The sequence below is a fragment of the Salvelinus fontinalis genome, unplaced genomic scaffold (genome assembly GCF_029448725.1).
Source record: "Salvelinus fontinalis isolate EN_2023a unplaced genomic scaffold, ASM2944872v1 scaffold_0180, whole genome shotgun sequence".
Taxonomy (NCBI): Eukaryota; Metazoa; Chordata; class Actinopteri; order Salmoniformes; family Salmonidae; genus Salvelinus; species Salvelinus fontinalis.
Window position 1 is genome coordinate 162,128 of NW_026600389.1, and position 13,998 is coordinate 176,125.

Here is a 13,998-nt window from a genome sequence, read left to right on the forward strand (position 1 = left end):
CTTATCTATAGAGACTTATCTATGGAGACTTATCTATAGAGACTTATCTATAGAGACTTATCTATAGAGACTTATCTATAGAGACTTATCCAGAGAGACTTATCCATAGAGACTTATCCAGAGAGACTTATCTAGAGAGACTTATCCAGAGAGACTTATCCAGAGAGACTTATCCATAGAGACTTATCTATAGAGACTTTATCTATAGAGACTCATCCATAGACTTATCCATAGAGACTTATCCAGAGACTTATCTATAGAGACTCATCCAGAGACTTATCCATAGAGACTTATCCAGAGACTTATCCATAGAGACTCATCCAGAGACTTATCCATAGAGACTTATCTATAGAGACTTATCTATAGAGACTCATCCAGAGACTTATCTATAGAGACTTATCCAGAGAGACTTATCCAGAGAGACTTATCCAGAGAGACTTATCCATAGAGACTCATCCAGAGACTTATCTATAGAGACTTATCCATAGAGACTTATCTATAGAGACTTATCTATAGAGACTTATCCATAGAGACGCATTAATAGAGACTTATCCATAGAGACTTATCCATAGAGACTCATCCAGAGACTTATGCAGAGAGACTTATCCAGAGAGACTTATCTATAGAGACTCATCCAGAGAGACTTATCTATAGACACTTATCCATAGAGACTTATCCAGAGAGACTTATCCAGAGAGACTTATCTATAGATACTCATCCAGAGACTTATCCAGAGAGACTTATCCAGAGAGACTTATCTATAGAGACTCATCCAGAGAGACTTATCTATAGAGACTTATCTATAGAGACTTATCCAGAGAGACTTATCCATAGAGACTCATCCAGAGACTTATCCATAGAGACTTATCTATAGAGACTTATCTATAGAGACTTATCTATAGAGACTTATCCATAGAGACTTATCTATAGAGACTTAAAGCCGTATTCCTGGTCGTAGTGCTGGTTGTGATGATAAGTTGACGTCGCTTTGATTTCCAATCGTTCTTCCCGGCTGTATGTAATAACACTTAAGGTTTCCTGGGCTAACAATGTAATAAATTATACATAAACAAACAAAATACTGTACAGTTGCCTAAGGACTTGAAGCAAATCTGCCATCTCTATCAGCGCCATCTTGATCTTGGCCGCGAAAAGAGGTTTGGTTCTGGAGGTGCAGTTGGCGGGGGGGGGGGGGGGGGGGGGGGTTGCTGAGGAGCATCTCATACAGGAGTAATAAAGGTCTAGTTCACTCATTTTGTGGGAGGGGTGGGGTTGTTAACCCCCTCAGCACCCCTACATTCCGCGAAATTATCCTCTGTCCTCCGTGACATTATCCTCTGTCCTCAGCGACATTATCCTCTGTCCTCCGCGACATTATCCTCTGTCCTCAGCGACATTATCCTCTGTTCTCCGTGACATTATCCTCTGTCATCAGCGTCATTATCCTCTCTCCTCTGTGACATTATCCTCTGTCCTCCGTGACATTATCCTCTGTCATCAGCGACATTATCCTCTGTCCTCCGTGACATTATCATCTGTCCTCAGCGACATTATCCTCTGTCCTCCGTGACATTATCCTCTGTCATCAGCGTCATTATCCTCTCTCCTCTGTGACATTATCCTCTGTCATCAGCGACATTATCCTCTGTCATCAGCGACATTATCCTCTGTCCTCCGTGTCATTATTCTCTGTCCTCCATGACATTATCCTCTGTCCTCCGTGTCATAATTCTCTGTCCTCCGCAACATTATCCTCTGTCCTCCGTGACATTATCATCTGTCATCAGTGACATTATCCTCTGTCCTCAGCGACATTATCCTCTGTCCTCAGCGACATTATCCTCTGTCCTCCGTGACATTATCCTCTGTCATCAGCGTCATTATCCTCTCTCCTCTGTGACATTATCCTCTGTCATCAGCGACATTATCCTCTGTCATCAGCGACATTATCCTCTGTCCTCCGTGTCATTATTCTCTGTCCTCCATGACATTATCCTCTGTCCTCCGTGTCATAATTCTCTGTCCTCCGCAACATTATCCTCTGTCCTCTGCGACATTATCCTCTGTCCTCCGCAACATTATCCTCTGTCCTCCGCGACATTATCATCTGTCATCAGCGACATTACCCTCTGTCATCAGCAACATTATCCTCTGTCCTCTGCGACATTATCCTCTGTCCTCCGTGACATTATCCTCTGTCATCGGTGACATTATCCTCTGTCCTCCGTGCCATTATCCTCTGTCCTCCGCGACATGATCCTCTGTCATCAGTGACATTATCCTCTGTCCTCAGTGGCTTGCATGTGCTTTGTGTGAAATTGTCATTTTTTTTTACCTTAAATAAACACAACACAACACAGCTACCCACATCATCTGAAGCTAAAAAAGGAACTACCCATCATCCTCAGGGACTTAGCTGTGTATTTCTGTGACACGGTCGGTTTTCTGTCCCTCAAAAAACACAACAATAACTTCCCATCATCTGAAGAGCGGCACCATGATCCTCTGTGACATTCTAGGCTTTAGCTTATCCATTAGCAGCTCTACTGTGAAGTTTCACGGGCTTTGTTCCACCCCAGTTTTACACTGTGGGAGCCTAAAAGGACTCTAATACTGATTATATCATGTCCAAAGTGATCTATTTCCCGTGACCCATAATGCATTAGTCCTCCCAGAGATCCCTCTGATTCTTTAGGAACAACAAACCACAGGCAGTGTCCCAAATGGAACCCTATTCCCTATATAGTGCACTATATATCAGAAGTAGTGCAGTATATACATGAAATAGGCTACCATTTGGGATGTACACAGAGAGGCAGAGTGCCCACTACCTGTCACCATCAAAGGGCTGGTTTAGACATAGAAATAGCTGGTGTTTATGATCACTCTCTCTATCCTGATAATGAGAGACGGAGAGAGGTGGCTGGGGGTCATAAAGGTGTACATGTGACCTCAAAGACACCAGACGGAGTGTTTTTTTTTAAGACAGATTCAAAGTGAGAGTGGGGAAATGTCTTCCCTGTACACTCTTAGAAAAAAATATGCTACCTAGAACCGAAAAGGGTTCTTCGGCTGTCCCCATGGGAGAACCCTTTGAAGAACCCTTTTTGGTTCCAGGTAGAACCCTTTCCACAGCGGGTTCTATATTGAACCCAAACGAGTTCTACATGGAACCAAAAAGGGTTCTACCTGGAACCAAAAAGGGTTCTACCTGGAACCAAAAGGGGTTCTACCTGGAACCAAAAAGGGTTCTACCTGGAACCAAAAGGGGTTCTACCTGGAACCAAAAAGGGGTTCTACCTGGAACCAAAAAAGGTTCTACCTGGAACCAAAAGGGGTTCTACCTGGAACCAAAAGGGTTTCTACCTGGAACCAAAAAGGGTTCTACCTGGAACCAAAAAGGGGTTCTACCTGGAACCAAAAATGGTTCTACCTGGAACCAAAAAGGGGTTCTACCTGGAACCAAAAAGGGTTCTACCTGGAACCAAAAAGGGTTCTCCTGTGGGGAGAGCCGCAGAACACTTTGTTCTAAGAGTGTAGAAGAGACTGGAGGATCTCTCCTCCTTATGGTCTGTCTGTCTGTCTGTCTGTCTGTCTGTCTGTCTGTCTGTCTGTCTGTCTGTCTCTCTCTCTGTCTCTCTCTGTGTCTCTCTCCCTCTGTGTGTCTCTCTCTCTGTGTGTCTCTCTCTCTGTGTCTCTCTCTCTGTCTCTCTCTCTGTCTCTCTCTCTCTCTCTCTCTCTCTCTCTCTGTGTCTGTGTGTCTCTCTGTGTCTCTCCCTCTGTGTGTCTCTCTCTCTGTGTCTCTCTCTGTGTCTCTCTCCCTCTGTGTGTGTCTCTCTGTGTCTCTCTCGCTCTCTCTCTCTGTCCCTCTCTCTGTGTCTCTCTCCCTCTGTGTCTGTCTCTCTCTCTTTCATAGGAAGGTCATGGCTATGGACCCTGGTCAAAAGTAGTGCACTATGTAGGGAATAGGGTTCTATGGACCCTGGTCAAAAGTAGTGAACTATGTAGGGAATAGGGTTCAATGGACCCTGGTCAAAAGTAGTGCACTAGATAGGGAATAGGGTTCTATAGGGCTCTGGTCAAAAGTAGTGCACTATAGAGGGAATAGGGTTCTATAGGGCTCTGGTCAAAAGTAGTGCACTAGATAGGGAATAGGGTTCTATTGGGCTCTGGTCAAAAGTAGTGCACTGTAATAGGGAATAGGGTTCTATAGGGCTCTGGTCAAAAGTAGTGCACTATATAGGGAATAGGGTTCTATAGGGCTCTGGTCAAAAGTAGTGCACTATATAGGGAACAGGGTTCTATAGGGCTCTGGTCAAAAGTAGTGCACTATATAGGGAACAGGGTTCTATAGGGCTCTGGTCAAAAGTAGTGCACTATAGAGGGAATAGGGTTCCATAGGGCTCTGGTCTAAAGTAGTGCACTATATAGGGAACAGGGTTCTATAGGACTCTGGTCAAAAGTAGTGCACTAGATAGGGAATAGGGTTCTATAGGGCTCTGGTCAAAAGTAGTGCACTAGATAGGGAATAGGGTTCTATAGGGCTCTGGTCAAAAGTAGTGCACTAGATAGGGAATAGGGTTCTAAAGGACTCTGGTCTAAAGTAGTGCACTATATGGGGAATAGGGTTCTATAGGGTCTAAAGTAGTGCACTACATAGGGAAAAGGGAATAATTTGGGACACCAACGACAGGAGAGATGGCATGATGATACAAGACAATTCATCTCCACCAAACTTCCTACACAACCTGGGTCGTATGTATTACTGCATACCGTAGCAAAGGGAATAACCTTTCTACACAACCTGGGTCGTATGTATTACTGCATACCGTAGCAAAGGGAATAACCTTCCTACACAACCTGGGTCGTATGTATTACTGCATACCGTAGCAAAGGGAATAACCTTCCTACACAACCTGGGTCGTATGTATTACTGCATACCGTAGCAAAGGGAATAACCTTCCTACACAACCTGGGTCGTATGTATTACTGCATACCGTAGCAAAGGGAATAACCTTCCTACACAACCTGGGTCGTATGTATTACTGCATACCGTAGCAAAGGGAATAACCTTCCTACACAACCTGGGTCGTATGTATTACTGCATACCGTAGCAAAGGGAATAACCTTCCTACACAACCTGGGTCGTATGTATTACTGCATACCGTAGCAAAGGGAATAACCTTCCTACACAACCTGGGTCGTATGTATTACTGCATACCGTAGCAAAGGGAATAACCTTCCTACACAACCTGGGTCGTATGTATTACTGCATACCGTAGCAAAGGGAATAACCTTCCTACACAACCTGGGTCGTATGTATTACTGCATACCGTAGCAAAGGGAAAAAGTGTTCCAACATAAACAAGATGTTCTTATTGGACAAGGTCAGATAATGACTTCCTGTTTCAGTCCGTTGTCTTCAGTTTGGTGTCTAGTGAATACGACCCTGGACTCACAACTCATCATTTACCATTCAATCCTGTTTAAAGAACTAGAACCAATTCCTATAAATATTATTACCAATTAGGCGTGATATATGGCTAGTTTAGCAACAGAGTTCGGATTATACAACAAAGCCCTGTGATATTAAATATTATTAATATTAGCCTAATAGCTATCCTAGCCTCATGTTTCTGTTTCTGTGTGGTCTGAAAGCACTGATCTCTGTGGATCTGGTGTCTTTACTATCCATGTTGAACACTGATCTCTGTGGATGTGGTATGTTGACTAACCATGTTGAACACTGATCTCTGTGGATCTAGTATGTTTACTATCCATGTTGAACACTGAGCTCTGTGGATGTGGTATGTTTACTATCCATGTTGAACACTGAGCTCTGTGGATGTGGTATGTTGACTAACCATGTTGAACACTGATCTCTGTGGATCTGGTATGTTGCCTAACCATGTTGTACACTGAGCTCTGTGGATCTTATATATTTACTATCCATGTTGAACACTGAGTTCTGTGGATCTAGTATGTTTACTATCCATGTTGAACACTGAGCTCTGTGGATCTGGTATGTTTACTATCCATGTTGAACACTGAGCTCTGTGGATCTGGTATGTTGACTATCCATGTTGAACACTGAGCTCTGTGGATCTGGTATGTTTACTATCCATGTTGAACACTGAGCTCTGTGGATCTGGTATGTTGTTTACTCCTCTCTCTATCCCCCTGTCCTCTACGTCGTGACATTAGCCTAAAGAAAACCCCCAGCCAATCCTAATGTAGATTGTTGCAGCTGCACTCAGGTCTCTTCCGTCTCTAGCAGGCAACTATAAAAGCCTCAGTTCCCGCTCACCGCTCTCTGCCATATGGTCTCTGGCATTAAAGGCCCGTAGAGGGAGAGAGAGAAACGTGTTCATTCAGAGCACTAAAATTAGACAAAAAAATGATACAGCAACCATATGGCAGGGAGTGGAGAGAGGAGTAGAGAGATCTGGGCGGAGGGGGGAGCTGGTGGAGAGAGAGAGAAAGGAGAGGGAGCTGGTAGGGAGAGAAAGAGAGAGAGAGAGGGGGGGACAAAACAATGGGAGAGATGGACGAGGAGAGGTTGCGTAATTAAAATAACTGAACTCTTAAGTGTTGAGTTGGTTCTACCTGGCCCCTATCAATCAGTTTACTAGAGCTGGTGTTGAGGCATGAGTGGATGACTTTACAGAGGGCCTCGGCTACATCTGTTCATGTTACTGTGCCCTCCAAAACTAGCTACAAGGGAGAAAACCAATGTGTCCCAAATGGTACCCTATTCACTATGTAGTGCACTACTCTTGACCAGAGGCCACAGAGAATAGTGTACGAGCATTAGTGAGCTATGTAGGGAGCCATTTGGAAAGTAGCCTAACAGACCAGAGAGACACAGGGGGTCAGACCAGTCCAGACCTCCTCTCAACTAGACCTCTCAACTAGATTCCACTGGGGGTGGAGCTAGGTCAAATGACATCACTGGGGGTGGAGCAAGGTAAAATCACATCACTGGGGGTGGAACTAGGTCAAATCACATCACTGGGGGTGGAGCTAGGTCAAAACACATCACTAGGGGTGGAGCTAGGTCAAATTACATCACTGGGGGTGGAGCAAGGTCAAAACACATCACTAGGGGTGGAGCTAGGTCAAATTACAACACTGGGGGTGGAGCTAGGTCAAATTACATCACTGGGGGTGGAGCTAGGTCAAATCACATCACTGGGGGTGGAGCTATGTCAAATTACATCACTGGGGGTGGAGCTATGTCAAATTACATCACTGGGGGTGGAGCTAGGTCAAATCACATCACTGGGGGTGGAGCTAGGTAAAATTACATCCCTGGGGGTGGAGCTATGTCAAATTACATCACTGGAGGTGGAGCTATGCCAAATTACATCACTGGGGGTGGAGCTATGTCAAATGACATCACTGGGGGGGAGCTATGTCAAATGACATCACTGGGAGTGGAGCTATGTCAAATTACATCACTGGGGGTGGAGCTATGTCAAATGACATCACTGGGGCTGGAGCCAGGTCAAATCACATCACTAGGGGTGGAGCTATGTCAAATCACATCACTGGGGGTGGAGCTTGTCAAATTACATCACCGGGGGTGGAGCTAGGTCAAATCACATCACCGGGGGTGGAGCTAGGTCAAATCACATCACTGGGGGTGGAGCTAGGTCAAAACACATCACTGGGCGTGGAGCTATGTCAAATTCCATCATTGGGGGTGGAGCTAGGTCAAATCACATCCCTAGGTGTGGAGCTAGGTCAAATCACATCACTGGGGGTGGAGCTAGGTCAAATCACATCACTGGGGGTGGAGCTAGGTCAAATCACATCACTGGGGGTGGAGCTAGGTCAAATCACATCACTAGGGGTGGAGCTAGGTCAAAACACATCACTAGGGGTGGAGCTAGATCAAATCACATCACCGGGGGTGGAGCTAGGTCAAATCACATCACTAGGGGTGGAGCTAGGTCAAAACACATCACTAGGCTTGGAGCTAGGCCAAAACACATCACTAGGGGTGGAGCTAGGCCAAATCACATCACTAGGGGTGGAGCTAGGTCAAAACATCACTAGGGGTGGAGCTAGGTCAAATCACATCACTAGGGGTGGAGCTAGGTCAAAACACATCACTAGGGGTGGAGCAATGTCAAATCACATCACTAGGGGTGGAGCAATGTCAAATCACATCACTAGGGGTGGAGCTAGGTCAAAACACATCACTAGGGGTGGAGCAATGTCAAATCACATCACTAGGGGTGGAGCAATGTCAAATCACATCACTAGGGGTGGAGCAATGTCAAATCACATCACTAGGAGTGGAGCTAGGTCAAATCTTATCTCTTCAGGAAATTCAATGCTTCTTGGCTCATGGGGAAATCATGTAGCCATTTACTATGGCCTGCATGCCGTGTTCCTTCCATCCAAGGAATGAGGGGGCAAACAGACTAGTGAAATATATCTGTGTCTCAGCTCTCCGGCCGTGAAAATGGTTTCCAGATCTGTGGAGGGGCGTGTGTGTGTGTTGTACCCTTGTGGAAACACTATATACCTTCAGGAACGGGATGACGAAAGGTCGGAGCGGGAAGTTGGTCGCTTCTTGCAGCTTGGAGTGGAATTCCTCTATGGTTAACGTTGAATTCTGGGAGAGAGTGAGAGAGAGAGAGAGAGGGAGAGAGAGAAAACAGAAGGAGGGAGAGAGAGAGAGAAAACAGAGAGAGAGAGAGAAAAAAGATAATTACTTGACACATTGTAAAAAATTTATGAAAAACTGAGCAAACTAGAATGTTATCTGGCCCTAAACAGAGAGTACACAGTGGCAGAATACCTGACCACTGTGACTGACCCAAACTTAAGGAAAGCTTTGACTATGTACAGACCCAGTGAGCATAGCCTTGCTATTGAGAAAGGCCGCCGTAGGCAGACATGGCTCTCAAGAGAAGACAGGCTATGTGCAGACTGCCCACAAAATGAGGTGGAAACTGAGCTGCACTTCCTAACCTCCTGCCCAATGTATGGCCATATTAGAGACACATATTTCCCTCAGATTACACAGATCCACAAAGGATTAGAAAACAAACCTGAATGTGATAAACTCCCATATCTACTGGGTGAAATACCACAGTGTGACATCACAGCAGCAATATTTGTGACCTGTTGCCACAAGAAAAGGTCAACCAGTGAAGAACAAACACCATTGTAAATACAACCCATATTTATGTTTTTTTATTTTCCCTTTTGTACTTTAACTATTTGTACATCGTTACAACACTGTATATATATATAATATGACATTTGTAATGTCTTTATTGTTTTGAAACTTCTGTATATGTAATGTTTACTGTTAATTTTTATTGTTTATTTCACTTTTGTATATTATCTACCTCACTTGCTTTGGCAATGTTAACACATGTTTCCCATGCCAATAAAGCCCCCTTGAATTGAATTGAATTGAGATGGAGAGCGCGAGAGAGATAGAGAGATGGAGAGCGCGAGAGAGAGAGACAGAGAGAGACAGAGAGAGAGACAGAGAGAGAGAGAAAAACAGAGAGAGAGAGAGAGAGAAAAACAGAGAGAGAGAGAGACAGAGAGAGAGGGACAGAGAGAGAGAGAAAAACAGAGAGAGAGAGAGACAGAGAGAGAGAGACAGAGAGAGAGAGACAGAGAGAGAGAGAGAGAGAGAGACAGAGAGAGAGAGAGAGAGAGACAGAGAGAGAGAGAGAGAGAGAGAGACAGAGAGAGAGAGAGAGAGAGACAGAGAGAGAGAGACAGAGAGAGAGAGAGAGAGAGAGAGAGAGAGAGAGAGAGAGAGAGAGAGAGAGAGAGAGAGAGAGAGAGAGAGAGAGAGGAGAGAGAGAGAGAGAGAGAGAGAGAGAGAGAGAGAGAGAGAGAGAGAGAGAGACAGAGAGAGAGAGAGAGAGAGAGAGAGAGACCTGAATACATATGGAACACATTATATGATAATAAGTTATTGGAAGCCAACCATGTCCTGTCAGGGATTGAATGATTTTAGTTTAATAGAAGACATATGGAGAGACACAGTGAAAGTCTAGGGGCTGGCAGGCAGCGCTAGTTCAGATACCTCTTCTATTCAATACAATGTGCATTACCACCACTAACATCAGAAGACTCTGGTCAAAAGCACTGCACTATAAGTTCCTTCTGATCAGACCCCTTGACCTTTTCCACATTTTGTGGAAATCCAGGAATCCAAAAATGGATTCAATACTTTTTTCCCCTCATCAATCTACACACAATAACAAAGCAAAAACAGGTTTTCAAACATTTTTGCTAATGAAAAATAAAAATAAATCGGAAATATCACATTTAGATAAGTATTCAGACCCTTTACTCAGTACTTTGTTGAAGCACCTTTGGCAGCAATTACAGCCTCAAGTCTTCATGGGTATGACGCTACAAGCTTGGCACACCTGTATTTGGGGAGTTTCTCCCATTCTTCTCTGCAGGTCTTCTCAAGCTCTATCAGGTTGGATGGGAAGTGTCCCTGCACAGCTATTTTCAGGTCTCTCCAAAGATGTTAGATCGGGTTCAAGTCCGGTCTCTGGCTGGGCCACTCAAGGACATTCAGACACTTGTCCCGAAGCCACTCCTGTGTTGTATTGGCTGTGAGCTTAGGGTCGTTGTCCTGTTGGAAGGTGAACCTTCACCCCAGTCTGAGGTCCTGAGAGCTCTGGAGCAGGTTTTCATCAAGGATCTCTCTGTACTTTGCTCCGTTCATCTTTCCCTTGATCCTGACTAGTCTCCCAGTCCCTGCTGCTGAAAAATATCCCCACAGCATGATGCTGCCACCACCATGCTTCACCGTAGGGAAGGTGCCAGGTTTCCTCCAGACGTGACACTTGGCATTTAGGCCAAAGATTTCAATCTTGGTTTCATCAGACCATAGAATCTTGTTTCTCATTGTCTCAGAGTCTTTAGGTGCCTTCTGGCAAATACCAAGTGGGCTGTCATGTGCCTTTTACGGAGGAGTGGCTTCCGTCTGGACACTCCACCATAACAGCCTGATTGGTGGAGTGCTGCAGAGATGGTTGTCCTTCTGGAAGGTTCTCCCATCGCAACAGAGGAACTCTGTGACCATCGGGTTCTTGATCACCTACCTGACCAAGACCCTTCTCCCCAGATTGCTCAGTTTGGCAGGCGGCCAGCTCTAGGAAGAGTCTTGGTGGTTCCAAACTTTTTTCCATTTAAGAATGATGGAGGCCACTGTGTTCTTGGGGACCTTCAATGCTGCAGAAATGTTTTGGTACCCTTCCCCAGATCTGCGCTTTGACACAATCCTGTCTTGTAGCTCTACGGACAATTCCTTCGACCTCATTGCTTGGTTTTTGCTCTCATGCACTGTCAACTGGGGGACCTTATATAGACAGGTGTGTGCCTTTCCAAATAAAATAAAATAAAATTGTATTGGTCACATACACATGGTTAGCAGATGTTAATGCGAGTGTAGCGAAATGCTTGTGCTTCTAGTTCTGACAATGCGGTAATAACCAACGAGTAATCTAACCTAACAATTCCACAACTACTACCTTATACACACAAGATAAAGGAATGAAGGAATCGTGTCCAATCAATTGAATTTACCAGAGGTGGACTCCAACCAAGTTGTAGAAACATCTCAAGGATGATCAATGGAAACAGGATCCACCTGAGCTCAATTTCAAGTCTCATAGGGTCTGAATACTTATGTAAATAAGGTATTTCTGTTTTCATTTGTAATGAATTTGCAAAAAATGTCCAAAAAACTGTTTTTGCTTTGTCTTAATGAGGTATTGTGTGTAGATTGCTGAATATTATTTTTCTATTCCATTTCAGAATAAGGCTGTAACGTAACAAAATGTGGACAAAGTCGAGGAGTCAGAATACATTCTGAAGGCAGTGGGGAATAGGCTGCCATTTTGGAACATGATATCACATGCCAGTGGTTCACCATACAGCACATAGTAGAACTGTGTCTCCAGAGCAGTGGTTCACCATACAGCACATAGTAGAACTGTGTCTCCAGAGCAGTGGTTCACCATACAGCACATAGTAGAACTGTGTCTCCAGAGCAGTGGTTCACCATACAGCACATAGTAGAACTGTGTCTCCAGAGCAGTGGTTCACCATACAGCACATAGTAGAACTGTGTCTCCAGAGCAGTGGTTCCCCATACAGCACATAGTAGAACTGTGTCTCCAGAGCAGTGGTTCACCATACAGCACATAGTCCAACTGTGTCTCCAGAGCAGTGGTTCACCATACAGCACATAGTCCAACTGTGTCTCCAGAGCAGTGGTTCACCATACAGCACATAGTCCAACTGTGTCTCCAGAGCAGTGGTTCACCATACAGCACATAGTCCAACTGTCTCCAGAGCAGTGGTTCACCATACAGCACATAGTCCAACTGTGTCTCCAGAGCAGTGGTTCACCATACAGCACATAGTCCAACTGTGTCTCCAGAGCAGTGGTTCACCATACAGCACATAGTCCAACTGTCTCCAGAGCAGTGGTTCACCATACAGCACATAGTCCAACTGTGTCTCCAGAGCAGTGGTTCACCATACAGCACATAGTAGAACTGTGTCTCCAGAGCAGTGGTTCACCATACAGCACATAGTCCAACTGTGTCTCCAGAGCAGTGGTTCACCATACAGCACATAGTAGAACTGTGTCTCCAGAGCAGTGGTTCCCCATACAGCACATAGTCCAACTGTGTCTCCAGAGCAGTGGTTCCCCATACAACACATAGTCCAACTGTGTCTCCAGAGCAGTGGTTCACCATACAGCACATAGTCCAACTGTGTCTCCAGAGCAGTGGTTCACCATACAGCACATAGTAGAACTGTGTCTCCAGAGCAGTGGTTCCCCATACAGCACATAGTCCAACTGTGTCTCCAGAGCAGTGGTTCCCCATACAACACATAGTCCAACTGTGTCTCCAGAGCAGTGGTTCACCATACAGCACATAGTAGAACTGTGTCTCCAGAGCAGTGGTTCACCATACAGCACATAGTAGAACTGTGTCTCCAGAGCAGTGGTTCCCCACACAGCACATAGTCCAACTGTCTCCAGAGCAGTGGTTCACCATACAGCACATAGTCCAACTGTCTCCAGAGCAGTGGTTCCCAGACTTGTTATAGTCCCGTACACCCTTTAAACATTCCACCTCCAGCTGTACCCCCTCTAGCAGCAGGGTCAGCACACTCTCAAATGCTGTTTTTTGCCATCATTGTAAGCCTGCCACACACACACTATACGGTACATTTGTTAAACATAAGAATGAGTGTGAGTTTGTCACAACCCGGCTCGTGGGAAGCAACAAAGAGCTCTTATAGGACCAGGAGACAAATAATATTATATTAATAATCAACAATTTTGCTCTTTATTTACATATAAAACTGTATTTGTTAATTAAATTAATAACTCACCACAGGTTAGTGGTGAGTTCTATCCTCCTAAGCTAGAGGATAGAACCCCCCCACCCTGTAACATCTCAGCTAAGAGGAGAGGAGGATAGAACTCCCCCCACCCTGTAACATCTCAGCTAAGAGGAGAGGATAGAACTCCCCCACCCTGTAACATCTCAGCTAAGAGGAGAGGAGGATAGAACTCCCCCACCCTGTAACATCTCAGCTAAGAGGAGAGGAGGATAGAACTCCCCCCACCCTGTAACATCTCAGCTAAGAGGAGAGGAGGATAGAACTCCCCCCACCCTGTAACATCTCAGCTAAGAGGAGAGGATAGAACTCCCCCCACCCTGTAACATCTCAGCTAAGAGGAGAGGATAGAACTCCCCCACCCTGTAACATCTCAGCTAAGAGGAGAGGATAGAACTCCCCCCACCCTGTAACATCTCAGCTAAGAGGAGAGGAGGATAGAACTCCCCACCCTGTAACATCTCAGCTAAGAGGAGAGGATAGAACTCCCCCACCCTGTAACATCTCAGCTAAGAGGAGAGGATAGAACTCCCCCACCCTGTAACATCTCAGCTAAGAGGAGAGGATAGAACTCCC

General features: G+C 45.2%; 1 protein-coding gene across 4 annotated transcripts in view; it reads right to left on the bottom strand.

The window, feature by feature from the left end:
- The window catches only part of LOC129844147 (protein CBFA2T1-like), a 107,571-nt gene that overhangs the window by 46,678 nt on the left and 46,895 nt on the right, over positions 1–13,998 (bottom strand). For all 4 annotated transcript variants that reach the window (XM_055912552.1, XM_055912550.1, XM_055912553.1 and 1 more), the window contains exon 3: positions 8,537–8,626. In XM_055912552.1, the coding sequence (XP_055768527.1) occupies positions 8,537–8,626 (90 nt within the window). The remainder of the gene's footprint in view (positions 1–8,536; positions 8,627–13,998) is intronic.